General features: G+C 41.9%; 1 protein-coding gene across 1 annotated transcript in view; it reads left to right on the top strand.

The window, feature by feature from the left end:
- Positions 1-25,298, top strand: part of ANKRD50 (ankyrin repeat domain 50) — a 103,920-nt gene that overhangs the window by 8,696 nt on the left and 69,926 nt on the right. Inside the window, exon 2 of the mRNA XM_089672184.1 lies at positions 9,842-10,704. Coding sequence (XP_089528310.1) covers positions 10,229-10,704 — 476 coding nt within the window. The 5' untranslated portion in view covers positions 9,842-10,228. The remainder of the gene's footprint in view (positions 1-9,841; positions 10,705-25,298) is intronic.

The raw sequence follows: 25,298 nt of genomic DNA, 5'->3' as shown, positions 1-25,298 counted from the left end.
GTGGCAGGGTCTGCATCTTTTTAGATGTGATGTTCCTTTGGGAGTATCTAAAAAAAAATTACATTCATTGCAGGGGATACCCAAAATCTGACTTGTATCTTAATGCGGACTTCTGGTAAAATCAGTGAGCCAATCATTCAAGCAATAAATTACATTTCTGGAAGGCATTCTGTATACCATCTGTGCACAGATCACCTCCAGGCTGCCGTATTGTAATGCATGTTACAGAAAATGACAGCACTGCAGATTGAAAAGGAAAAACAATTTTTAATAACATTCAATTGCAATATGACTTGAGTCACACATGTATATTGCTATTTTTTGTGGAAAGTGGAGTTATCCTTTAACATCTATGCCGGTGATAGATTTGGCAACCATGTGATCAGATTTAATTGGGAGGGGAAAAAAAATTTTGAACAACCAAATGAAAGGAAATTTTTTTTAAGTGGTATTCATGTGGTTACAATCACTGCAAGTGTGATCAATTACTTGATGGAATCTAGGAAATTATTGAAACATTGGGTGAAAGGTTTCTGCAGGCTCTTCATTTTCAGGTGACCCTTTGACTGAAAGCTAATCGAAAGCTTCCAAAATTAGCAAGCACATAGGCAAGATATTTGTGACTCTTTAAAATTCCACTCATACAACATTTTTAGAATTATGGGTGAGGTTCAATATGTTTACAGTGCTCTCCCATGTCAGTGAAAATAACCTTTCTGAGATTCTTTCACTGACCTATACGCATGTACTATGTCTGCAAGTGGCTACGTTATATGTTTTCTATTATATTAGAATTATATTTTTTTTTATCTACCACCAAACAATACATACATGCTGTATCTGTTAGTAATTGTCTTGAATTTGACTTGTGAAATTCCATTGTAAACTCACTCTTTGGTGTTCGCTTCCTACTTTTATAGCCCATCTAAATCCAAAAGTACATTTATATATTGCAGCTTACTAGTCCTTCAATATGGTGGCTGCATTAGATTTCTGGTTTCAGCTTTTTTCTTTTTTTCACCTGAGGATCCTGCTGGTCACATATTACCTGTGTTAGTGTTACAATACCAACACCATATATGTATCTATGGAGGAGCAGCATTGTCGCCCTAGGTTTCACTACTGATTTGGAATACAAACACCTTTCCCCTGTCCTCTTCTCCTTTTACATAGGGTAAAGGGTTTTGTAGTTCACAGATAGCTGGGAAGGCCGATAAACTTTGATATGAGATTTCAGGTGATGCACAGGAAGTTATGAGAGCACAGTTTCTGGCAGGATCCACAGATATTTTTCTGTACTTACCGAAATTGTCTTTGGCCTGAAAAATAAAACCATATCTAAAGTGGTAAGCTGCAATAAATTTAATTTTTGTTCTTGGGATTAGATATAATTTATAAGTTCAAGATTTACCAGAAGTTTAAGCAGGAGGTTAAGTAGAACATTTTTCCCAGGTTTAACTCGAGGTATTGAAAACGGCGCTACCTAAAATACAATAGTTAAATGCATATATGCAACCAAAGTGCTCAGTGCAATCAATACAATATCCTATAAATAATGCTGCCCTGTGTAAACTTCCATACATACAAAAAAGGGCCACCATTTTCAATCATACATGCAATTGATGCCAAATAAAGTGCACAAACAGTTGTGCATAACACTAGCAGGAGAACACTGGAGCTGGATGATTCCACCACCTCCTTCCAATTCATGCCTCTTATGCCTCCTTCCAATTCATGCCTCGGTTTATTTGTACTGTTCTCTTAGGGACTCGGGAAATGTGATAGGCAGTCAGAACACCAGGATTCCTTCCATTTGCTTCCTTCCATAGTAATGACTGTAAGCCCCCGGTCACATCAGAAGCGATTTTGAAATTGTGCTACTTACAGTGAAGTCACGCGATTTAAAAATCGGGTTACTTGCCGATTTCATTTGTGATTTGCAAGACATCTGACACAGATGTCTATGCAAATCGCAACAAAAGTAGTGCATGTACTACTTTAGAAATCGGTGTGGGCTCCGACCAAGTCGGAACCGCACCGATATGACCACTCTAATAGCAGACAATAGGGTGCGACTTGGCATAGGATTTTCAAGTCGCATGCCAAGTCGCACCCGGTGTGACCGGGGTGTAAGCATGTTGTGATGACTGCATTCAAGCCTGTCATTTTCTTGAATTTGCAGTGAAAATCACTACTGACAGACTGTACCAGTTTCCAGCCAAGGCACCCTTTAAAATGATGCACAATCTCATGGCACATTATTCTAAAATGTAAAAACTAAACTATTAGTTTAACATAACACAGCAACAATCACACGTGTAGGACACCCAACACAATTTATTCTTCCAAAGCAAATACACATTTGCACACTGGTACTGACTAGTATTACTATGTTTCTCTCCCTCACTCAGCTAATGTGACCCCAGTGCTGATAGAGAGGGGCAAGAGAAAGGCAAACAAGGACGCTTTGCCGGCGCCCAATGTCCTCCTTGTCAACCAATTACATCATTGGTTGTTAGGATGTCAGCGGTTGTAATGGTGCACAAGGAAAAATCTATGGCTTTGTATAACTAGAAGTCGGGCTTGATTCACCTGTTAGCGTGTATACAGTTTTTGGGGAATTTTTAGGTATTTTGTCAAGGCACCCCAGGGTGTCTACGCACCCTGGTTGAAAAAGGATGGATTGTACTTGCCACACTACTTTGCAACATTCACAATTTATTCCTGATTATTATTATACAGGATTTATATAGTGCCAACAGTTTGCTCAGTGCTTTACAATATAGTGGGATACAATGCAACAACAATACAGTTCAATACAAGAGGGTTAGGAGCGCCCTGCTCCTTTGGGCTTACAATCTAGGAGGGAGGGGCTAGTGGTACAAAAGGTAGTAACTGTGGGGGATGGACTGGTAGGAAAAGCAGAAGATTCCATTATTAGCTGAGGGCAGGATAGGCTTCCCTGAAGAGAGGTTTTCAGAGATCGCCTAAAAGTGAGCAGAGTATGCGATAGTCTGATAAATTGGGGTAGAGAGTTCCAGAGGATGAGGGAAGCTCTGGAGAAGTCCTGGAGACGAGCATGGGAAGCGGATACAAGGGAGCTAGAGAGCAGGAGGTCGTGCGAGGAGCGGAGAGTACGATTTGGGTAATATTTGGAGACAAGATTGGTGATGTAATTTGGGGCAGCGTTATAAATGGCTTTATATGATGTTAATGTTTTGAATTTTATCCATTGGGCAACAGGAAGCCAGTGGAGGGACTGGCAGAGAGGGGTGGCAGATACGGAACAGTTAGTAAGGTGGATGAGTCTGGCAGCAGAATTGTTATATAGTAACCCAGGCTTGGCCAAATCTCACCGAGAACTAGGAGCCAGCACTATGTGACCTGCATCTGACTACATATGTAGCCAAAAGATACTGTATAGTTAAGCAAAAGTTAAAAGAAAAACATTGTTCTGCTAATTTTAAACAAACCTCCACAAATAAAATAAATAAAAATACAAAACAGGCTATTACTTTACCAACAGACCAATTTTAAACCATAAATGACAACAAACCGCCCCATATGTTCCAACATAAAACCAGATAAAAATAAGGAGGGGTGTATAACAGCCAATCAGCTTGAGGGAGTGCCCTCGCCCCTCCATGCACAAACACTTGCTGTTGCTTGCCAGCATTGTGGTAACTGCAGGTGTCTATCATCACGCAGACAAGTCAGGGTCCTGGAGATTAGATGTCCACTTGAGAAGGGGAAGGGAGCATGTGGGCAAGGGGTTTTCAGCAAGATGCTGATGCAACTATTGCTGAGAGATGAACACTGAAATGCCAGGGCTCTCATTGGGTAAAATGGGTACTGCGTGAGAACATAGCAGCTGATGGTCCCCATTGTGACCTGATAACTGGGAATTGTCCAGCATGAGAAATTTAGTTAAAATAAAAAAAGGTTTAGTATAAAATTTTTCAGAAAAAAACAAAATTGAGCACCACAGGATGCCCAACACACATCGCTCACTCCAATATTAAGGGTATCTGTCAGTGTGTTTACATTACTAATTTTTTACATTATGATCATTATTAAAGCATATGCTGTTCAGTATGCACTAAAGATGGATGCATATAGATAAATCTAACACATAAAATGTGATTGGAGAGTGGGTAGCCCATGTACTAAACATAAACAACTAGCACTGGAATGGTATGCTGCTTATTCTTCTGTGGAGGGGAGACTCCATCTGTGTCAAAAATAAGAGGGGAGGGATACTTCACAAAACTATGATGCAGTATCATTATTGCTGGTGCGCAGACTCCTGTGGTGACGTCAGCTGGAGGCCAGTCCAGTTGGAGTTCAAGATCCCTGCAGTGTTTTCCACCTCCTACCAGGCTGGGTACAACACAGCGGTCCAGATGCTTTCCCACCAGTCCTCTACTTGTTTTTCATATTTTTGGTGCTTGGAGCCCTAGCACTGACAATATTGTATGCTAGATAGCAAGTAGATGTGGTTTACTAAAAGATCAGGATGGCAGGACTCCACAGGTCGTGGACATTCATGTCCAATCACAAAACGCCTTGTATTCTTTATTAAACTTCAGTAAGCTTTCTGAAGGTAGGAGCTGTACAGTGAGTGACCAGCAGTGTTCGCTCTTCTCCAGCCCCGACTGTCAGTTTAACTGGTGGAACCTCAGCAGTGATATCACCATCAGAGACTGCAGGTTAGTAACTTTTTCAAGAAGGAAGCAGCAGCAGCCAGTAGTGTGGCACCCATCGTTAGAGGTACCTTATTTCCCAATAATGTTTCTCACGTGCTTGATTTTTAAAGCAGAACTTCACCCAAAAGGGGAAATGGCACTTTCCTGCCTCAAATCACAACCCCCCCCCCCTTTCAACTTTTGTCACATTATATTTTTTTTTTTTTTCTGGGAGAGGGTACCTGGTTTTGACTGGTAGCTACTCCCACTTGGATCGCCTAGGTCAGTGGTTCTCAACCTTTCTAACGCCGCGACCCCTTAATACAGTTCCTCATGTTGTGGTGACCCCCAACCATAAAATTATTTTCGTTGTTACTTCAGAACTGTAATTTTGCAGTGGGAGGAATAGTGCCCCATCATTGGTATCAGTGGGAGGAATAGTGCCCCATCATTGGTATCAGTGGGAGGAATAGTGCCCCATCATTGGTATCAGTGGGAGGAATAGTGCCCCATCATTGGTATCAGTGGGAGGAATAGTGCCCCATCATTGGTGTCAGTGGGGGGAATAGTGCTCCATCATTGGTGTCAGTGGGAGGAATAGTGTCCCATCATTGGTGTCAGTGGGAGGAATAGTGCCCCATCATTGGTATCAGTGGGAGGAATAGTGTCCCATCATTGGTGTCAGTGGGAGGAATAGTGTCCCATCATTGGTGTCAGTGGGAGGAATAGTGCCCCATCATTGGTGTCAGTGGGAGGAATAGTGCCCCATCATTGGTGTCAGTGGGAGGAATAGTGCCCCATCATTGGTGTCAGTGGGAGGAATAGTGCCCCATCATTGGTGTCAGTGGGAGGAATAGTGCCCCATCATTGGTATCAGTGGGAGGAATAGTGCCTCATCATTGGTATCAGTGGGAGGAATAGTGCCCCATCATTGGTGTCAGTGGGAGGAATAGTGCCTATCATTGGTGTCAGTGGGAGGAATAGTGCCTCATCAGTGGGAGGAATAGTGTCCCATCATTGGTGTCAGTGGGAGGAATAGTGTCCCATCATTGGTGTCAGTGGGAGGAATAGTGCCCCATCATTGGTGTCAGTGGGAGGAATAGTGCCCCATCATTGGTGTCAGTGGGAGGAATAGTGCCCCATCATTGGTGTCAGTGGGAGGAATAGTGCCCCATCATTGGTATCAGTGGGAGGAATAGTGCCCCATCATTGGTATCAGTGGGAGGAATAGTGCCCCATCATTGGTGTCAGTGGGAGGAATAGTGCCTATCATTGGTGTCAGTGGGGGGAGGAATAGTGCCCCATCGTTGGTGTCAGTGGGGGGAGGAATAGTGCCTATCATTGGTGTCAGTGGGGGGAGGAATAGTGCCTATCATTGGTGTCAGTAGAGGGAGGAATAGTGCCCCATCGTTGGTGTCAGTGGGGGGAGGAATAGTGCCCCATCGTTGGTGTCAGTGGGGGGAGGAATAGTGCCCCATCGTTGGTGTCAGTGGGGGGAGGAATAGTGCCTATCATTGGTGTCAGTGGGGGGAGGAATAGTGCCCCATCGTTGGTGTCAGTGGGGGGAGGAATAGTGCCCCATCGTTGGTGTCAGTGGGGGGAGGAATAGTGCCCCATCGTTGGTGTCAGTGGGGGGAGGAATAGTGCCCCATCGTTGGTGTCAGTGGGGGGAGGAATAGTGCCCCATCGTTGGTGTCAGCGGGGGGAGGAATAGTGCCCCATCGTTGGTGTCAGCGGGGGGAGGAATAGTGCCCCATCGTTGGTGTCAGCGGGGGGAGGAATAGTGCCCCATCGTTGGTGTCAGCGGGGGGAGGAATAGTGCCCCATCGTTGGTGTCAGCGGGGGGAGGAATAGTGCCCCATCGTTGGTGTCAGCGGGGGGAGGAATAGTGCCCCATCGTTGGTGTCAGCGGGGGGAGGAATAGTGCCCCATCGTTGGTGTCAGCGGGGGGAGGAATAGTGCCCCATCGTTGGTGTCAGCGGGGGGAGGAATAGTGCCCCATCGTTGGTGTCAGCGGGGGGAGGAATAGTGCCCCATCGTTGGTGTCAGCGGGGGGAGGAATAGTGCCCCATCGTTGGTGTCAGCGGGGGGAGGAATAGTGCCCCATCGTTGGTGTCAGCGGGGGGAGGAATAGTGCCCCATCGTTGGTGTCAGTGGGGGGAGGAATAGTGCCTATCATTGGTGTCAGTGGGGGGAGGAATAGTGCCCCATCGTTGGTATTAGTGACACAAATGATGGGGCACTATTCCTCCCACTGACACCAATGATACTTACCTTGCTGACCCCTGCTCCAGCCTGGGCTCGCTCTCTCCCTCTCCCATCTACAGCCTGCAGAAGCAAAATTTGCACTTACCTGTCAGCTGTCTTCCTTCTCTGGCCTCTCTCCTCTTCACTCGGTCCTGCAGCTCCCTCGATCTTCTTTGATCTGCGCGCTCTGCCGCTCGGCTCCTCCTCTCCAAGCTCCACCTCCTCGCCGGTGATTGGCCGCCTGTGTGCCTCTCCTGAGCTACAGTTCCGGTGGCCAATCAGCGGCGAGGAGGCGGAGCTGTTGAGTGATCCCGGAGGTGTGGCCAGGTTACAGGGGCAGCATATCATCCCGCCCACAGATCGCGAGACAGAGCAGCGGTGTCTCTGTTCCTAAGACCATCGGAAATATGTTTTCCGATGGTCTTAGGCGACCCCTGGGAAATGGTCGTTCGACCCCCAGGTTGAGAACCGCTGGCCTAGGTGATCTGTGCGGAAGTTCCCCTCCCCACAGCCTTTTGGAACAGTCACAGGTCCCAGAAGACTGCAGGACCATTCGCAAAGTGCAGCATGTCTCATGCATGCGCAGTAGGAAGCCGGCTGTGATTCCACAAGAAGTCAGCAGCTGCAGTGTTTGTAGCTGCTGACTTTTGTTTTTCAAACGGAACAGCAGCTTTAAGACACCCAAAACCTTGTGTTCAGGTAGAAGCCTAGCTATGTTATTTAGTGAGCACTTTCAAAGCCCACTAATTAACTGTGATTCCGTAAATAGATCCGAAAATGTGCACTTCAGGTAGACTGGAGTTTACATACAATGGTTTTTAGACTGCCATATGCAGATAGCATTTGTGTTGGAGAAGGACCCTATAAATGCTAGATTATTGTATATTTATTTTAGATATGGTGAACCAGTCTACTCTTTTTACTTTATAATTTGCAACGTACATTTATTGTATCTTTATTATTAGCAGCCTGCTTTTCAGGCTTGTTCAGTATATAGAAAAATAGTCAAAACTGATTAGCTAGTGGACTTAACACTAAAATTCAACAAGGATTTGTAATCTCAACCATTTAAAAGCATGTGGTCAAATAATTGATTGCCACGACAGGCTGAACTGCAATGTACCTGAATAAGCATTTTGTGTTTTATTAGATGCTTTTTACCTTAAAGTGTAATTCCAGCCTAACGGTATTCAGTCATAAAAATATTCCCTCCCCTCTCATGCTGCCTAACCTGTGTAAAAATTAGTGCGTTACTTCCATCGAATTCCCAGCCATTGCTGAGCTCTCCCTCCTCTTCCCTGTAGCCGCTAATTACTGACACAGGAAAGCACATGATTGGACCAGAGTAGACTAAAAATAGGTAAGTACACACATCATTTTTACACAGGTTAAGCAGTATAGGTAGCAGGAGGGGGAGGAAATATTTTTAAGACTAGTCAGCAGTAGGGTGTAATCCTACTTTAAAGTAGAACTATGGACAAAATGAGAAATCAATATGTAATGGAACTCTATATGTTAAATATGTTGCTTTTTGTTTTGCATATAAAAGCAAAGATATTTAGAAATGCACCTTTTCCCCCTGCAGCTGAAATCATTCATGTTCTCTTCCTTTTAATCAGGAGGCAGCGCAGCTTGTCTTCTGATGCCCCCTTTGTCCTCTTTTGCATATGCCACTGCTCTGGACTACAGTGTGACCTCATAGTGTCATTTGGGGGGGGAATGCAATAACGATCGACCTGCTCATACTATGCCCATACCCCTCCTATGCAAACTCCTCCCACTATCACTTTCATTATCCAGCAGCAAGGAAACAATGTGGTGGTTTAGAGACCGTGATGTAAATGCAAAAAAAATTTTAATTTAAAAATGTACTGCAAACAAGATAGAAAAACGCATATACAGAACTGCACACTGAACACGGGGATTGTGGTGTGCATGAGCCTCAGCTTTGGTTCACACTGTGAACCTAAGCCATTTTTAGGGATTCTGCTCCAGCAACTATGTTCCCCATTGGGTGTATTCCACTGAGTGTGCAGGTCAGGCTAGGAGTCCACCCTGAATTAATCCACAGAACAAGGAAAAAACAAATCTCAGCCACAGGTTGTTAGGCTGAGGCTGGTATCACCTGTAGCATGCTGGGCTTGTATGGTGTGCAGTGGCTGAGATATTTTTTTCTCCTTATTCCCTGGTTCACACTGCTGCGACTTATGTGACTTATCATGCGAATTGCGTTACATAAAATCACATGACAAATCAAAACACATTAATTTCAATGGGTGCTGTCTTAATCAATGTGGCTCAAATCACAGCAACAACAGCAAAAAAAAGTTCCTGCACTACTTTTCTGCGACTCGAGTGTAATAGACTGCAATGTTAAATCACAAAAGTTGCAAACAGGTCGCACAACTTTGGGGGTGCAGCAGTGTGAGCCGAGCCTAAATGGTCAAAGATGCATAAGACTGCCATGGATTCATAGTAAATAGAATTTAGCACATACTTTGTGCAGAAAGCAAAGAATGTGTTCATAGTGACCAATCAGATGTTTAATTTTAAACTTTCTAAACTGTTTTGCCAAAGAAAAAAATTGAAAGTTGATTGGTTACTTTGAACAACACATTACATCCTCCAGCTTTGATAAAGTAGGACACTGTTGAATCTGGCTTGGCCACTGCAACAGTTTGCTATACTGTATATTAATGAACACTCAAACCCCCACTTTTGTATGGTACAACCTCTCTATTACCTCACACATTTCCTAGTTATGCATAATACTGCCTTCTCAATTTGAATATACAGAAAACTTGTTAAATGCTGTTTGCATATGAAACGTTGCATGTGATCAACAGTGTTTCTAGTGCATACTAACGGCTGTGTTTTTTTTTTTTTTCCCCCTCTTACTCCTCCTTCAGTTTTCCAGATGTATTGTCTCCTGCCTGTACTGAAAGAATGCATCATTATATGAAATCCAGATGCAGTGATGAGAGTACTTAACTTTTGGAGCCAATTGAATATTACTTGTGGATGCAGACAGCCTATTGCCATCTCAGCTATAAACTGAGTTTTTCAAATACTGAAACCTAAAATGTTAAGAGAACGAATGAAGGATTTTATACTCTCATAGTGTGGATATTTACATGTACAGAAACCGTTGAATTTGCCTTGCATTCCACTGACCCATCCTGGGATATGTCACTACTGGAATTCAGTTCTGTTTTTTGCCCCAAGGTTTATTCAGTTTCAAATGCTGAAGAAACACAGTCCTATGTGAGATCTCAAATTCACAACCAATAGCTGCAATGGCTCAGACCAGCTTGCTGCAGGGAAAACCCTTCTACTGCAGGGAATGGATCTTTCACAAGCTTCAGCACTGCTTGCAGGAAAAAACAAATTGCAGCACCATCACAGCAAACAAATTGTCACTTGTGGTAAATTCTGGCAGCAATGGTGGCAGCACAGGGAAAGGGTCAGCTTGGGGTTTACTGTTTGTTGGCGGTCCTGGAAGTGGAAAGACAGCTCTTTGTACAGAGCTGGTGTGGCCAAGTTCACCTGCTGGCTTGCAGAGAGGATTACACCGCCAAATCTTGGCTTTTCACTTCTGCAGGGCACAGGACTCTGACACATTATGTGTGGGAAACTTTATCAGGACCCTCGTTGACCAGATTTGCCAAGGAGGACTGATGCCTGGATATGAGGAAAAACTAAATGATCCCTCAGTTCAGAAACTTCTACAACCTGGAGAATGTGAACGAAATCCATCAGAGGCTTTTAAAAGGTACAGAATTATTTGCAAAGTCATTTAAATTTCTTGTTTTCAAATACTGCACACATCAATTTCATTATTTCTAAAATTGAATGTTCTTTTTATGTACTCTGATTATCATGTTTTTCATGTAAAATCGTCCATCAGGTAACATGCCTATAGTTAAAGATTTAATTTGATCATTTGTATTAAAGAGGAGCTTCAGCTTTCCCCCAAAAAATAAGTGTCAGCAGCTACAAATCCTGTTTCGCACCTGTCCTGGTGTTTGGCAGCACAAGCCCAATTTTCCGTTTTTTTAAAGAAGCCAAAGTGCGTTGGCAGCATCTGCACAGTTATGTTCCATAGAGATGAATCATGTCATCACCCAAAACTGGTGACACTCAAGACAGCCCCCAAAAAAACTCTATGGAACATAGCTTTATGTGGGCAGTAAACAAGTATTTGTGAGAAGGATGTAAACAAAGACACATAGCCTGGGGAAAGCTGCAATCTATCATATTAAGTGCCCGCTCACATATATGCGGATTGGATGCAGTTTGAACCGCATCCAATGCTCATGACATGTGAAAATAACATTGCTTCCTTTTGGTGCCTGTTCACATTTGCACTAGTGGTGCAAATTCAGTGTGGTTTAAAAAGAGCCATGTACGATTTCTGAGCAGTGCCTTCAGGTTCAGGTGTGGATTACAGGCTATTAACTTCTATGGGAACCGTTTCTAAACCTGACGTGTGAACTGGATAAGATCCTGAGCTAATCCTGTCCTGAACCTGATGTAAATCTGACATGAACCGCAGAACAACTACTGTATCAGTTAGCTGTGAAACCTGAGCTTCAATCCACACCACGCATGTGTGAATCGCCTCTAAAGCTGAACTGAGGACAGCAAAATGCATTTCCTCTAAATATTAGTGATTTCATACCTCATTGCAATATGCTTGTTGTTTCTTTCCCCAGTGTTTAATCCGTGAGGAATCAACTGTGCATTATATGAATTTGTTCTTAATTTCTTGTGACAAAGATGTTGTAAGACCAGTGGGTTTTATGCTGTGTATCCACCTGGTTACTGGTCTTACCTCTGCCCCACTGTAGTTCTTTTCAAATGAGCAGTGATGTAATTATGTTACCACTCGCTGTAAAGGATGGACTCGAACGTCTAAGACTCCTCGTCTGAACCGCCCACTGATTCACAATCATTAACCTGACATAGCAGGAGGCTCCTGGTCTGTCTCGCTTCCTATGACCTTACAAAATGACAGGCCAAGAGTCTCCTGGTCTGTTACTGATCTCAACTCGGAAGGTTGGAACACAGCCGTAGTCCAAACAGGCTCAGTCAGTCCAATATTTGAATGTTAAATCTACCTGCCCATAATAACACCCACAATGATGCCCATTAACTACAGATCCCATTGCATAATGGGAACTGTAGTTTCTCAAGGATGCAGTGTGAGAAAGTAGGATGTGATGTACATGCCTTGATTTGCATCCCCTCCTGGGACCGTCTGAAACCGCTATTTTATGAATTGGAGAGATGATGTTGCAGGTATTGCAATTGATTTTTTTACCTAAATGGTGAGGTTTGTAAATTTGCTGCTAAAAGTTTTTTGTATTCTAGGTATGTGTACTGATTGCTCTGTTTCGCATCACAGAGTTCAGCATAATATTATTTCTGTTACGGAGGTCTGCATTCATTATCATAACTATATTCAGGATGGCAAGACACAGTAATGCACTTTATTGGAAAGTACGCTAATTCTTAAAAGAAATCCACCGTCTATTTGCTTCTGTCACAGGCAGGTAACTAGCACTTTAAGAAGGAACGTCGTCAGTAGCTGCACACATTTCCCTCATGACAGGTATACTATTCAGCAGTTTTTCAAATGCTTTGTAAAAGCTTCCTGGATACTCTTCATAATAGATGCTCATAAGTATGAGGTCTTAGGAAGATACAAATATTTGATTTTGGTGATTTTGGATGCAAGCTTTGTGAAGTGTGTAAAATCATTGTGGTTTTTACCTGTGCACATTGTTGGGCATGCTTTTTATAGAATGGTAACCTTTGATTCCAAGTGTGTTATACATTGAAGGTGCGCTTTTCTTGGTGGAATAGTGGAAGAATAGCAGAAAAATGTGTATCTGCTTCTCATTCTTGAGAATTAATTGCACCACTTCTTGCCTGCTAAAAACCAGTGCGTTTAGCTTGCGGGTATAAGAATTATTGCAATTTACACGCATTCCCGCATCCACATATATGTGAACCTAGCTTTACAGTTTCTCTTTCTAAAGGAGCCACAGACTAAATATAATCCTGTCTCCTGCTAGCAACTGCAGAGTGAGACCTTTAAGCCAGCCATAGATGAATCAAATCTTGGCTGGTTCAGTAGGGACCGGCCGAGATTCGATCCATGTATGGGCTGGCTGACTGTACCAAGGTGATCCATTGGTGGCTTGGGTACAACCAGCCTGTCAAATTTTTAGCATGTATTTGCTGCCTGCAGCTATAGCCGCTTGCAGTAATCATTGCATTCTCCCAACGAGGAACACCATAGCTCCGCGGATGGGATTCAGTCAGTGTTGTTGGGGGAATAGAGCAATTTTCTTTCCTGAGACCCGTGATTGCAGGAAAGAAAATCGCTTAATCTATGGCTTGCCTTTACTCTTTGTAGTAATCATATCGTGCAGGTATGACACCCCTTCCTGAGCCACATCTCTAGCTTTGCAATTAGCAAAGCTTGTGATATCTTCTCTGACTCCGCAGGGTGGCCTGTTGGATTTCTTCAGAGAAATCACTACTTCCATGCAGAGAGCAAGATGGAGCATGCTGGCAAGGGACAGGCTTTTACACTCAGGATGCGGCTCATTTTTAAAGAAAACATATTGTGAGACTTCATATTTTAATTTATTTTATTTTTGCTTAGTATAGATTTCCTGTAGATTGCTACTGGGATGCTAAAAATCCTAGTTTTAGTCATGCCAGATACCACTGTCAGCTGTGATTTTTGGGCTTGCTGTGATTGACAGTTCCAGCTAGTGTACAGTTTGGGGATGGAGTTGTTCAGTTGCTCCTTCCTCTCATTTCATCCATTCACAAAAAGCCTTGTAATCTTTCATATAATACAAGGCATTCTGTGAGTGGATGAGAGGAAAAGAAGGGCAGGCAAATGGGCTTTTTTTTTTTTTTTTTTTCCCTCCTACATTTTTACCTGGAAGTCCTTTCCCTGGATGGCTAAACTCACTCCTCCAATGTAACTATGGAGGGAGCCATTGCCCGCCAGGCTTAACTACAAATATGTGTGCCTCGGGGGGTGGAGAGATATGTAGTATGCTTCTTCGTTGTACTGAAGTTTAATTCACAGGAAATGACAGAGACTGAAGGCTGAAAATGTTCTTAAGCTGGCCATAAATGGATCGACGTTTTGCTGGTTTAGCAGGGACCAGCCAATATTTGATCCATCTATGTCCCGTTCCCATTCAAAAGGAGTTGACCTAGTGATTGGGTTTGTCAGTAAATTAGTGTATTCTGACAGTGGAGGGGTCCCCACTATCAGAATAAAATAATAAAGCAGGCAGGATTCCTCCATCCACTTCACTTGTGTGGATGGGGGAATCCGTTCAGTTTTTTGATCAGTCATCTGACTGAATGGGGGAAAAAATGTCATCTATGGGCCAGCTTTAGTGGTGGGGACATCAGTTTTTCTTTTCCAGGCTAAGGACTGGCAAGTTGAAGCTGATCAAGAAAGTCCTCAGTAAAACTGGACATCCTCATCTGTTTGTTCTAGTATTGAAGCAAATTAGTTAGCATAACAAAAAAATAGCATTTCCATAATTAAAGTGTAACTACAGGCAAAACTTATGTTTTTAGTTTTGGATACAGTTGAGAGGAATTAAAACACCTGTCGTTTTTCATTATTGTCTGTGTCCCTTGGGGATATTCACACTTTGTCCTGTTTACTGTTTTCATCGAAAGTAAAAGAAAAGCACAACATTTTGGTTGACACCAGAAGAGTAATAGAGGGGAAACCTTCCAATGGGGACACTAGTTCTGGTGACCCTCACTTTGTAGATATTTCCTCTCACTTACTGTTTTGTCTATAGGACAGGAGGTGAAGGAAACTTTCCCCAGTGGGATGGCAAAAAAAAAAAAACCTGCCAGGGGTTATAAGCTTCCATTACTCTATCCAAAATGGGAGAAAAAAATAGTTTTTCCTTTATCAACAGTCAGTTTAACATGAAAAAATAAGGCTTTCTGCATTACCAAGCAACATTAAATTCTAGTTTGATTGTATAACCACTTGATTTTACACCCTTCATAACCAGGCCATTTTTTTTTGCTATGTTGCACTGTGCTAGTGATAATTGCGCTGTCATGCAGAACTATACCCAAATTTACATAATTGTTTTCCCCACAAATAGAGATTTTGATGGTATTTGAGCGCCACTGTTTTTTTTTCTATATAAACGAAAAAAGACTGAACATTTAAAAAAAATATATATTTTTTACTTTCTGCTATAAACTTATTCTATTAAAAAATTAAAAATCAAATTTCTTCATACATTTAGGCAAAAATGTATTCTGTTCATTGTCTTTGAAAGAAGAAAAAAAAATTCCAAAAAAGTGCATATTATTTGGTTTGAGTGAAAGCTATAGCGCATATGGTGTGTATATACTGGAATTTAAATTTATTAAACTATTTTATACTTGTGATGGCAGCGATCAGCGACTTGTAGTGGCACTGTGGCTGGCAATCTGACACCAGCTGATGCTGGCTGGGAGGTACTCTGACACTGACATCAATAATGACTAATACAGTGACCAGTGCTAATATTATACATGATCCCTGTGCTAATAACACTGGCTGGGAAGGAGTTAACATCTATGGCGAGGTTTTTCAACAAGGGTTCCGTCAGAGGTTGCCAGGGGTTCCTTGATCAATTTTTGCCTCTCAGGTAAGTTCCCACTGACACCATTGATCTTTTTAGCAATCTGTAAGGGGCTAATTCTTCCCAATGACCACAGCATTCTTGCCTTTGACTATTATGCTGATGTATCATGACTTGTGGATAAAGTCATAAAGTCATTTTAGCAGGGGTTCCCTAAGACCGGAAAGTCTTATGTCAAGGGTTCCTCTGTGTTGAAAAGGTTAAGAGAAGCTGATCTAGGGGCTATCAATGGGTTAACTGCGTGCCCAACAATGTGAAATGTGTTACATGTGCTGCTTTTTACTAAGCAATCTTGTTGTTTTGCTTTGTAGGGAATAAAAAAGCAGCAAGATCATTTGTCATTGTAGAGATCTCTGTTTACCAACACAGAGCTCTCTTCCGTGAATCACTGAGCCGATCAGCGGATCCCGGCGATCAATCATTGGCTGGGACCTTCTGATCAGCTTGTACTGTAAGGAATCACAGCACAACCAGGGAGGCGGCTGCGTGCCCTACCTGGAAGAGCGGATTACGTACTAGGTATGTGACCCAGCGCAGAGCGACCAGCGTATATGTACAGTTGTGGCCAAAATTATTCAACCCCCAATGCTGTAAAGGGGTTTAGGGACTATAGTGTACATTTGGAATTGTATTCAGAATCAAATCCTACAAGGACGTTGTAACTACCCAAATGCAACTAAAATGACATCAATTGTTTATGTAATACAGTAGTAAATGGTTCTTATGTGGTTTCTTCATTGCCACAATTATTCAACCCCTTAAAGACTACCACTCTGAAGAACAGAGGTTCATACAGGTGCTTTCCATCAGGTATTGAAAACACCTGTGGATGTCACCGAGCAGCAATCAAGCATAATAAGCACCAATTAGGCAGCTTTAAAATGACTGTGATACTCAGCTCCTTCTAGACATTTACTGGTGTGGTTACAAACATGGTGAAGGCAAGAGAATGGTCCAGGAAGACAAGAGAAGAGGTGATTTCTCTTCACAGGAAGGGCAATGGCTATAAGAAGATTGCAAAGATGTTAAACATACCAAGAGACACCTTAGGAAGCATCATTCGCAAATTCAAGGCAAAGGGCACTGTTGAAACGCTACCTGGTCGTGGCAGAAAGAAGATGCTGACTTCGACTGCTGTGCGCTACCTGAAGCGTAGAGTGGAGAGAAGTCCCCGTGTGACTGCTGAGGAACTGAGAAAAGATTTGTCAGATGTGGGTACAGAAGTTTCAGCCCAGACAATAAGACGCACACTGCGTAATGAAGGCCTCCGTGCCAGAACTCCCAGGCGTACCCCCTTGCTGTCTCCAAAGAATAAGAAGAGTCGACTGCAGTATGCCAAAAGCCATGTGGACAAACCACAAAAGTTGTGGGATAGTGTTCTGTGGACTGATGAAACAAAATTAGAACTGTTTGGGCCCATGGATCAACGCTATGTTTGGAGGAGGAAGAACAAGGCCTATGATGAAAAGAACACCTTGCCTACTGTGAAGCATGGTGGAGGGTCAATCATGCTTTGGGGCTGTTTTGCTTCTGCAGGTACAGGGAAGCTTCAGCGTGTGCAAGGTACCATGAATTCTCTTCAGTACCAGGAGATATTGGATGGAAACGTGATGCAGTCCGTCACACACCTGAGGCTTGGGAGACGTTGGACCTTTCAACAGGACAATGATCCCAAGCATACCTCCAAGTCCACTAGAGCATGGTTGCAGAGGAAAGGCTGGAACATTTTGGAGTGGCCATCGCAGTCACCAGACTTAAATCCGATTGAGAACCTCTGGTGGGACTTAAAGAAAGCAGTTGCAGTGCGCAAGCCTAAGAATGTGACTGAACTGGAGGCCTTTGCCCATGAAGAATGGGCGAAGATACCCGTAGATCGCTGCAAGACACTTGTGTCAAGCTATGCTTCACGTTTAAAAGCTGTTATAACTGTAAAAGGATGCTGTACTAAGTACTAAGATTGAATGTCACTTGGGGGTTGAATAAAACTGATAATGCTGTGAGCACAGAAAAGACATTTGTGGTTATTTCATTATAACTGTTATGTTATATTTGTCTGACCTACAAGTGCCTCTTTAATGTAAATGTAAGCAAGATGACTGAATGATCAAAAGCAATGTCAAACTGGCCAAAACACTCAATTTCAGTGGGGGTTGAATAATTTTGGCCACAACTGTAAGTGGGAAGTGTATGTGTGTGTGTGTGTATGTATATGTGTGTGTATATATATATATATATATATATATATATATATATATATAATGTGTGTATGTATGTGTATATATATATATATATATATATATATATATATATATATATATATATATAGTGTGTGTATAATTCATTTTTTTTTTTTTTTTTTTTTGAACGGTAACACACTGATAAGGTTTACCATTTGCTGGTCTTTTTTCACATGTTCTGTAAATCGAAAAACATGAAAACTATAGGACCTCTTTAATGACCTTGTACAGAAGTCCAGCAGATAATCAGTTATGACCTTTTATAATTGGAACTTTATTTGACTTATTTTTTTTTCTTTCTTTTCTGCATAGTGGGGTCTGACCCTCCCAGGGGAAACCTAAATATTGGTTATTCCAACAAGTCTTTTTGCTGATGTTATCCAATTCCTAACAATGGTTCCAAATCCACTTCTCACCCAAAAAAAAAAAATTAGTGTTCTCCATCAGACCTTTGGATAGTCCTTCCATCAGACCTTTGGACTGCATCCCCAAAGGATGCAGTCCTGTTGTGTTTTTCCATACCTGAACGCAGTGGATTGGAGATGTCCACTTACATCAGGCTACTGGAGCTTACATCCAGCCTCACATAGAACTATCTGCCAATGTCTGTCAGACACAAACTGAATGTATGTAAAGAAACAAAAACCTGACATGGATGTAAAAAAACTGACATTCATCCCGTTTGGCCTCAGTTCAGCAGGTGATCTGCTCACGGATCCCCTGCTAATCGGAGCGAAGCCCACTCTATGTGAAAGAGCCCTAAAGCTGGGTATACATGTATCAAAATTCCACTATAATGTACAGTACTGAGCAAACCTTTTGGCGCTATATAAATACTGTATAATAATAATTTGGTTCAGCAGTAACCGGCTAGGTGTGCAGCCGTGTCCGTTCAACAGAAGCCGATCGTAAGACTGACTTCTGGCAAAGGTCCTTGTGAAAAAACTTGCATTCGATCTCCCTCTGCTGTCATTCAGTGTTTTATATTTTTTTTCCTTTGTTTGGCTTGATTTGCCCTGCAGTGCATTGCGTTTTTGCATGTTTGCGTGCATTTAAACGAATTGCATTTGTGCTGTGCTAAAGAAAAGTAATGCATGCTCAAAAACAAAATATAAAATATATACTGCAGCATATACTGTGCATACCCTTTCTTTTGTAAGACTTTTTTTCCCTTTAATCTCTGTGATCTGGCCAGTAATGCATTTCCTGTCTTAGCCCTGCTTCATACTGAATGCGAATTTGAAATTGTACAGCTCAGTGTGATTTCAGGTGCGATTTGCCTGACATCTGTGCAACTTAATGCACTTATGTCTGTGCAAGTCACACCTGAAGTCGCCGAAAATAATGCAGGAACTATTTTCAAAATTGGTGAAACTCCAACAAAGTTGGAGCTGTGCGATTTTGAACGGTTCCATTGCTGACAATAGGGTGCAACTTGTCATGCGATTTGGAACTGTCAAATCACATGACAAGTTGCACTGGTGTGAACCGGGGGTTAGGGTGTCTCCCCTTTTCATGGAGCAAAAACGGAGTCACCCTTGGACAGCATCATTGTCAATCTGGAGAGAGGGTAATTTTAGATGCACTTGACTAACAAATTAAGGCCTGAACTCCAACTGACACCTCCACCCCCCCCCTCCCCCCCATACATACATACACACAAAAAAAAAGACATGCATTGGTAGTTTAGTGTCTATATACGGCCTAAAATTAACTTTTATGTGTATTTTTTTACTGAAATTTTGCATTTCATAAAGCATTCCACTAATATTGTATGACAAAAAAATTGGAACTACCAATATTTTATTTTCTAGGTTGTCTGCTTTCAGTAAATTATATCATGTGCTGAGGTTTTACGTAATCTTAAGGTCTAAAATGATTTTTAAAATGTGTGCAAAAATGGCTTCAGGAAACAGTTACAGAAAACGTCTAAAAAAATTAAAAAGAAAAGCTGATCATTTTATGGGCCTCTGTCTGTTAAAGGGTTGGGATAAACCATTTAACTGACAGTTTTGCTGGTCAGATTGGTCTGTTAAAGGAAGATCACAGGTGAAAATAAACGGGGGGGGGGGGGGAAGCTTGAAAAAGAAAACTAATGCAGTCACTCTATATAAGAAGTGATAAACTGCAGTGAATAATTCTTTTCTTTCTTTTTTTTTTTTTTTTTTTTTTAAATGGCACATTCTCTTGGAAGCTGTACCCACATTCAGTATCTCACAGAAGTGCGTACACCCCTCACACCCCTTGACTGTAGGCAAGACACACTTGTCTTTGTACTCCTCACCTGGTTATCGCCACACAAGCTTGACACAATCTGAACCAAATAAGTTTATCTTGGTGTCACCAGACCACAGGACATGGTTCCAGTAATCCATGTTCTTAGTCTGCTTGTCTTCAGCAAACTGTTTGTGGGCTTTCTTGTGCATCATCTTTAGAAGAGGATTCCTTCTGGGAGGACAGCCATGCAGACCAATTTGATGCAGTGTGCGGCATATGGTCTGAGCACTGACAGGCTGACCCCCCCCACCCCTTCAACCTCTGCAGCAATGCTGGCAGCACTCATATGTCTATTTCCCAAAGACAACCTCTTGATATGACGCTGAGTACGTGCGATCAACATCTTTGTTCGACCATGGTGAGGCCTGTTGTGAGTGGAATCTGTCCTATTAAACCGCTGTATGGTCTTGGCCACCGTGCTGCAGCTCAGTTTCAGGGTCTTGGCAATCTCCTTATAGCCTAGGCCATCTTTATGTAGAGCAATAATAATTTTTTTTTCAGATCCTCAGAGAGTTCTTTGCCATGAGGTGCCATGTTGAACATCCAGTGACCGGTATGAGAGAGTGAGAGCAATAACACCAAATTTAACACACCTGCTCCCCATTCATACCTGAGACCTTGTAACACTAACGAGCCACATGACACCAGGAAGGGAAAATAGCTAATTGGGCCCAATTTGGACATTTGCACTTAGGGGTGTACTCACTTTTGTTGCCAGCGGTTTAGACATTAATGGCTCTGTGTTGAGTTATTTTGAGGGGACAGCAAATTTACACTGTTATACAAGCTGTACACTCACTACTTTACATTGTAGCAAAGTGTCATTTCTTCAGTATTGTCACATGAAAAGATATAATAAAATATTTACACAAATGTGAGGGGTGTACTCACTTCTGTGAGATACTGTACTATGTCTCTTCTGCAATAAAAATCCTTCCTGCTCACACATTTATCAAATCAGGACTATGTTCCACTTTAAAATGTTTGTAAACCTCTGACATGATTGAGGGGAAGGGACACACCCCCCTTCACACAGGATCTGAGCTGAGGCTGTCAATCACAGGCGGTGTGCTGGAGCTTCCTCCTTTTTATCTTTTTTTCTCTTGGTATCAGGAAAACATGTTAGAAGTTATTCATACAGATAGCAGAGTAACAAGACCGCAGACAGAAATTACATTTAGTGCTCTAGATTGAGACAGGTAAACACTATAAAGGGATATGGTTTGTTCATATTTCACGTCAGAGGTGTACAACAATTTTAAGGGCTTGTACACTGCATATCTTTGGTGTGAACAGGGCACAAAGAATAGATGTGGGGGTTTGTGTTGAAAAACATAGCGCAAGGGACATGGTGTGAACAAGCCCTAAAAAATTTATTTTTTAAGAGGACCACATTAAAAACTTGATTAGATTTGGATGACCATTAATGATGGAAGAAACGAAATGAAATTCTATCACTATTGCTTTTCAACTACACATAAGTGAAGTGCCCTTTTTTAGTTGATCTCTCTGATTGATTGACAGTCTCCTCCCAGCGCCCTGTTTTTGTAGGCTAGTTCATTTAAACATCTCAGCATATTGTTTGTGTATGCACTTGACCTGGCAGCAGAAGGATCAGCTGATTGTCATAGGGACATCACCACTTCATAGCTCCGTTTATAATGAATTTCATATGCTGTGAAAAAAAAGCTTTCTTTTTTGGATTAGGATATAGAGGAAAACAGAGGATGAATAGTTTAGGATAATTCTATTCCAGAAAAGTTTATTGAAATCAAGGCAACAAATTTAAGAGGAACAAGAGAAATCTAAAAGGTCCAACAAATGAGGTGCCAACCAGATGTTGCCTGAGTGATGTCAGTAGACCAAAGCGGGTGACCGGACAGTTTGACACCATATGTAGTTCCCAACAGCTGTGCAGATGTGGAGGTTGTACATTAACCAAGCTCTGTGTTCTAGTATTTGCTAAAACAGATGCAAACTTGTCACGTTTAGACTTGAATAGTTGCTATATGTAAAGTTGTTAAACATGATAATCTTGTCTCTATCTTATGATGGAATAGCAGGTATGCTAAATGCTTATCTCAGGATATGTATTTTCAGTACAATACATTCAATCATATTTGGTGCACTGTATTCATTTTAAATATAAAAAATCAGTTGCTTCAAAATGAGCCCAAGAACAACCAGACATTTCACACTTATTACTTTAATTTTCCTAACTTTCCAAGATTTTCCTACCTTTTCTCATATGGTATTTTAGTTTTTTTTTTTTATGTGACATTAGTTTCCCACAGTGTAATTCTTCCATAACTTAAAATCTACACCCAACTCCACCCCCATGTGCACACACATAAGAAAGTAAAATGGTTCTAAAGATATATATATATATATATATTTATATATTTTTTTTTTATTTATTTATTTTTAATAACAAACATGTCTTCACTTACCTGCTGTGTGCAGTGGTTTTGCACAGAGCAGTCCGGATCCTTCTTTTCTCGGGTCCCCCTCGGTCTCTCCTGACCCCTCCCACCTGTCGGGTGCCCCCATGGCAAGCTTCCTGGCTGTGATTGACAGCAGTGGAAGCTTTTTAAGGGACACACTTTGCTTATATATATATATATTTGCTTTGTGTAATGATTTTGCACAGAGCCGCCCTGATCCTCTTCTTTTCGGGTCCTCGCTGGCACATCCCTAAGACACATAGAGCTGCGGCCTGGCCCCGCCCCCTCGCTTTCTCCTCATGGGCTTCACTGGCTGTGATTGACAGCAGTAGGAGCCAATGGGCTCCCGCTGCTCTCTCAGCCATTGATTCCCCAGACAGCAGAGGCTGCCAAGCGTCGCTGGCTCAGAGGGGGCGCAGGTAAGGATTGGGGGAGGCGCTGCACACAGAATGTTTTTTACCTTCATGCATAGAATACATGAAGGTTAAAAAAACCTTGAGCCTTTAAAACCACTCTAATCCTATCCATCAGGTGTTCCTATAGCGGGAACATTGCTTGCTCTACACATGTTACATATCACCTTGCACGCCAGAGTAAGAACAATAATTCTAGGGCCATTAGCGCTTAAATAATGACCTGTAGGGGCTTTTAAAGCATCGCCTATGGAAAATATAGGGTACTGAAGTTCGTTGTCATTTTGTGGCACAAAAAATTAGTAATATGTTGGGGTCCATTTACTAAAACTGGTGTACTCAGAATCTGGTGCAGCTGTGCATGGTAGCCAATCGGCTTCTAACTTCAGCTTGTTCATTTAAGCATAATACCTGGAAGCTGATTTGTTTATATGCAGAGCTGCACCAGATTTTGCACTCACCAGTTTTAGTAAATCCCATTGTGTTTGTGTGCCCTGAAATAACTTTAGTGTATTTTTAATGAAAATTTGTGCTTGATAAACTGTTGGATAAATACTGTGTGACATTTGGGACTACTACCAAAAGTTGGGACTACTACCATTTTATTCCACAGGGTGTTTTCTTTCAGAAAATATATATTGTTTAGGGGGGTTAACTAATCTTCAGACACAAAATTGATTTTTTTAATTGTGCAAAAAAAAAGCTAAAATGGCTCTGGCACCAAAAGAATTAAAGCATACATTGAAGCAAAATACATAACATATATGTAGTACATGCATATTTCCCCATTCTTTATCCCTTTTAAAGGCCATGCAAGTACAATCAAATAGCTGTTGATTTGCCAGAAATGCATTTACTTCCCCAAGCCCTGTTTTGTGTGGGTTTTTTTTTTTTTCTTCCCTTTTTCTTTTAATGTACTGAGTGGTGTCAGCTCTCCCAGATGGTTTTTGCAAGTTTGCTTGATATTGTTAGAAAATTGTATGGGCAGAATTAGGCTCAGGTTAAAAGTACAGCTGGAAATGATGTTCAGCAAAAAATGCCGTCGTGGTGCACATGTAACATTAAACTTGACCTGCAGCCTAACAAAATGTGTGCCATCTGTACCTGTTAGATGTTTAATGACCCTTGATACGCCTACCACATCTACCATATTTTGAAATGCGCAATTGGCTGTGTCACAAATTCAATGTTGCTGCCTGCTGCCTGAAATGCTGATGTTTCCTAATTTTTTATATAGCTGGAATATTTCTAAAATCAAGCCACAGCACAGCAAAACAAGAACTGGTCCTGGTCATTTCTTGCATTTACCTTTCTTGTGTTTCAAGGTCATATAGTTTCTTTTCTTTAATTTATTCCATTCCAGTAACCCTATAATTATTTTTATTAAGCAAGGATAAAGCTCCAGAGACATATCAATTGTACCTATGAATCTCTCACCAAGGTGTGTTAAAGCGAACGTTAACACAAGACTCCATTGACTTGTACAGAGCAGTTTTGTAGTGGAATTGTATATCTCACAGCGTGGTTTTGAAATGATACTGACACATCCATAGGAGTGTATATATAATATTCATCAGTAACAAGTATGGCTTTGAGAAGCAGGCACTTTAGCTGACCTTTGTACATAAAACAAGTCTTTTGTATGTAATCCTGCAGTGGTTTTCCTATTTCAATATACACAATACATGCATGCCCTGGTTTGGAAGTATCCAGTTTTGTTACCCTAGTACCTGGGATTGCTAGTTTAACAGCTGAACTCCAAGTAGACAGAAAAGAAAAATCCCATTAAATACAGTTAAAGATTTCAAATCATTAAATGGAAGTAGTGTAAACACTTGAATTTGATATGATTTAATTCTCTATTTTTTTGTAAAGTAGAACTGTAACTGGGAAATGGAGTTACAGTACTTTGCACCAGTTAGGTCATGCATATGTGCTAAAGCGGAGCTCCACCCAAAAGGTGAAGTTCCCTGCTCCCTATTTAGGATTGAAATGAAAGGGCCCGAAATTGACAGGTACCCGGTCCCACTGCCGCTTCGATTGCCTAGGTGCTCGGAAGCGGAAGTTGTCCAATAACCCACCCATGTAGTCTTCTGGGACATGTGACAGGTCCCAGAAGATTACGGGACCATTCTGAAAGCGCAGCACTACTTGCACATGCGCAGTGGGCACCCTGCTGTGAAGCCACAAGCTGTCACAGCCGGGTGCCCACACTGAAGATGCTGGCGTCAGGAACACAGGGCAGCTGATGAACCTGGCTGGGTGGGGGACACCGCAGGATCGAGAAACAGGCGAG

Source organism: Staurois parvus, unplaced genomic scaffold (assembly GCF_062004578.1).
Source record: "Staurois parvus isolate SC_StPar_1 unplaced genomic scaffold, SC_StPar_1.0 ptg000122l, whole genome shotgun sequence".
Taxonomy (NCBI): domain Eukaryota; kingdom Metazoa; phylum Chordata; class Amphibia; order Anura; family Ranidae; genus Staurois; species Staurois parvus.
The sequence above is the reverse complement of the archived record's forward strand: the minus strand, read 5'-3'. Positions and strand labels throughout refer to the sequence as shown.